Source organism: Solanum pennellii, chromosome 8 (assembly GCF_001406875.1).
Source record: "Solanum pennellii chromosome 8, SPENNV200".
NCBI lineage: Eukaryota > Viridiplantae > Streptophyta > Magnoliopsida > Solanales > Solanaceae > Solanum > Solanum pennellii.
This window is the reverse complement of record NC_028644.1, coordinates 67044965-67048952: the sequence shown is the minus strand read 5'-3', so window position 1 is coordinate 67048952 and position 3988 is coordinate 67044965. Positions and strand designations below refer to the sequence as shown.

Below are 3988 nucleotides of genomic sequence, written 5' to 3'. Positions count from 1 at the left end.
GCTAAACCTATTCTCATTTGTTGATCTAGATCAAGGGAATTAAATGACTAAGCATGATTTGACCTCATCTTTGCCTTTTAGGTAAAAGTGACAATCTTACAGAATTTAAGATAAGCAATTATCAATAATACAACCTAGAAAAAAACAAATAAAAACAATAATTAGAGAAAAAAAAGTTACTTTATGCAATCATGCATCACTTTAATTAACTTTAATCAAATGTCACTTCTCTTTAATTTAACCATTTTTGGTACTTCTAGAGGAAGAATATTGTACAAGACATAAGCAAAGAAGAATTAAACTTAATCTTACTTATGGCAAGGCTATAATTAAATCAACAAGGCCAAATTAATAATGAAAGAGAAAAACTTCAAAATCAATAAAAAAAATATATACATTAATACAACTACACAAAGATGAAAAAAAGGATTCAACGACTGACAAATTTTATCGCTAAATAACAAAAAAGTTCATCATTAAATCATTTTAACGAGGGATTAGCAATGGATATAATATGTTAGTTATATCGGCTATTTAGAGACAGTTTAACCATGCATAAATTTGGCAGATAATTCTAATTATTTTAATTTTGTAATTTTTTATGTTAGTGATGTTCACTCCAAAATATTGTGGAGAAGTAAAACAATAATAATACAAGAAACAAATTAACTTTAAATGCTCATATATTTAAGGTAAAAGGGTGTTTAACTTAATTGAAACCAAACTAGTACTTTATATATATTTTAGAACACATAAATCTGAAATAGCACTATCAATTCCTTTTTTCATTTTCGTTGCCACTAACTCAAATTTTTTAATTTTAAGAACGAAATTCTCTTATAGTTGACAATATTAGTCTATATACTAAATCAATAGCTTATAATTTATATAATTAAAGTATACTTTTAACATTAAAACATACGAATTAGTTATGAAATTATTACTAATAAATATGAAATTAGCCACAAAATTTATCATCCTATAGTTCGTCGCTTATCCATAGCTAAATAGGATTAGAGTTTAGCTACAAAATTTTATCTGCCACTAATTTTTTATATATACTTTAGTAGATTCATCACTAATCTGTCACTAGATAGCTCGTAGCTAAGTGGTAATTGGCATAGCTCATAGGTAGATCTAGTAAAGTTACAATTTTCATGTTAAATATGCAAATTTATTTTCTTATATTTTTGTCCATTATACGTGTAGACTCTGGCGAGGAACATGGCAATTTGCAACACTTCATGTCTATAATTCATTTTAAAGAGATTTGAATAATTATCTATGCTTGTGATGCCAGCTAAAACTTAATTTTAGTATTATTTATTGTATATTTTACATGACTATGATGTTTAATTTTGCAATCCTATAAATAGCCACCTCCTATAATCTTTTTCAATATCAACTAAAGCCATAAACAAATATACTTTAAAAAACTTCTAAAGTTAGAAAATACTATGGCTTCTAAGAGAACTACTTCCCTTGCTCTTTTTGTCCTTGTGAACCTTCTTTTTTTCACTCTTGTGAGTGCATGTGGCACTTGTCCAGGTCCTAAACCAAAGCCGAAGCCAAAGCCAAAGCCAACCCCGAGCCCTAGCTCAAAAGGCAAGTGTCCTATTGATACACTAAAATTAGGTGTTTGTGCTAATGTTCTTGGAAATTTGCTTGGAGTTGTACTTGGAAATCCACCAAAGAAACCTTGTTGCTCTCTAATTGAAGGACTTGTTGATCTTGAGGCTGCTCTTTGTCTTTGCACTGCCATTAAAGCAAATATTCTTGGGATTAACCTTAATGTCCCTCTTTCTCTAAGCCTTCTTCTTAATGTTTGTGGCAAAAAAGCTCCATCTGGCTTTCAATGCCCTAAGTGAACAAACAAACAATAGCTACTACGTCTCAGTCCCAAATAAGCTGGGGTCAGCTATATGAATCTTTGTTCTGTCACTACGTACTATATAGTTTGATTTGAGTTTTTTGGATTTTTATTTTTGTTTTGCTTATGAGCAATGTTCAAGTGTGTGGTAACTTCTTGTTTCCTTGGTAGCTTTGAAATAAGTAATTCCTATTTGTATTTCCTAATTTACTTTTTGTACTTCACAATATATAGAAGTCCATTTTGTGGTAAAGGTTATTATCTTTCTTTATATCTCCTAATAATGTCAATTTAAAAAAGAGTATATTGTCATAGTTATTTAATGCTCTGTTCATATTTTTAATGGAGTTATCAATAATAAATTTATTTTTTGGCCTCAAAATTTAGTTAGAATTTGAACGGATCAAAATGATAAAATCACATATTTCACATTATATTATTTTATTTTTTTGAATATTTTTATCGTTTTAATTTTAATATCTTTTAGTTATAAAATTAAAAAAATCTTTTTATTTTAAAATAAAAAAAGATACTATGAACTTTTTAAATTTCAGACCAAATTATAACAAAATTTTCTAGTAATTTAGCATTGCTTATAAATAATATAATCAACAACATTGTCACCTCTATTAACTATACTCAATTTATTGAGTTAATTGAAAAACACAAACTTTAAGAGATTAATTACTCTAAAACAAGCAGAAGGGTAGATCCAACTTCAATGAGTACATATTGATAAACAAAGCTAGCTAGCTTACATATTTAGTAGAACTCAATAATATAATTTTAATTTTAATATTTAAAAATATTTACTAATTTATTTTCGATCCGTCTCGGTTGGAGATTTGTACGTACTAGCAAGAAATTTCATGACTACAACCTAGATTTCAACCAAACAACAATATGGTCTACCGTACTGTACGTAAGTTTAAACTAGATCTCATATTTTCTTTGTTTATTTTTATTTGTCTATTTTAGACTTAGCATACTTTTTAAGAATAATGGTCAATTCAAATATTTTAAATATTTTGGTATTGGATTTTTGAAAAAAGATTTAGAGAATAAGTAGTTAATTAATGCTAAGGAAAGTATGATGTATTTTTTAAAAAAAGTATTTTCTCTTGATAAGTTCAAATGACAAGTAAAAATAAAAAATTATTTTTAAAATAATACATAAGTAAAATTGAACAGAGAAAGTTGTAAATGATTATTTTTTTTATCTCCTTTATAAATTGTTTTTGTTTTATATATGTTGTCTAAGATTATTTTTTTTACACATAAAGATCTTAAAATAACATATAAAAGATATTTACAAAGTTATTTTTTTTTTCTATTTAAATAGGGAGTCATAGTTTTTCTACAGTTTTAGTACCTCTGAATAATTATGATAGACTAGATTTGAATTAATAAATAAACATGTTAAAGAAAAATAACTCGCTCAAAAGTTTATCTTATAATAATGTATCACAATCCGATCGGCACATAACTTGTAGTTATTTTTCATTAATCTGCTTTCAAATTAACTTTTTATCAAATTAAATTAAACTAAATAAATAAAAATAATAAGAAAAGATTTTTTGAACATAGTATTATTGACTATATATATCAGACAAATAAATTAAAAAACTCAAATACTTTTCATGTTTTGATAAGTTCTTTTATGAGACTATGTGCAACCCAAACTAGTCAAAGCTTTTACTTTTATAAATATGCTATGCCCAAAATTATCTGCCAATGTAATTTTCAAACCTAAATAAATGTAAATATATGTATATATTTTCGTTTAACTCTCATATGTCGTTAGTAATCTTAATTTGTTGTTTTTTCTATTTACTAATACACTTCGCGCTATAATTAAATAGGACCTAGGAAGTTTGCCTTCACCCTTCAATGAAAGATTATGCTCTAGCATTGACACATGATAAATTTTTTTACGTATATATAGTAGAGAGTGAATTTTCTACAATTTTCTTTTTATATCTTGAATCTTTTAAAAAAAATTTGATTCTGTCACTGATATGAGTTAAACAATTCGTTATGCATGGTCTAAATTTGAAAAGACTCATGCTCTTATGTCCATTTAAGTCATTTTTTGTCTTTTTTTTTGGGGTGGGGGGG

General features: G+C 26.3%; 1 protein-coding gene across 1 annotated transcript; it reads left to right on the top strand.

Moving 5' to 3' along the window:
* Positions 1-1392: 1392 nt before the first annotated feature.
* Positions 1393-2135, top strand: LOC107027207 (14 kDa proline-rich protein DC2.15-like). Its single transcript, XM_015228388.2, has one exon. The coding sequence runs from the start codon at positions 1458-1460 to the stop codon at positions 1866-1868; it is 411 nt and encodes a 136-aa protein (XP_015083874.1). The 5' UTR covers positions 1393-1457; the 3' UTR covers positions 1869-2135.
* Positions 2136-3988: the final 1853 nt, after the last annotated feature.

What these genes read in the sequence shown, in the direction of transcription:
- LOC107027207 (XM_015228388.2), top strand. Translation starts at nt 1,458, where the DNA reads ATGGCTTCTAAGAGAACTACTTCCCTTGCTCTTTTTGTCCTTGTGAAC.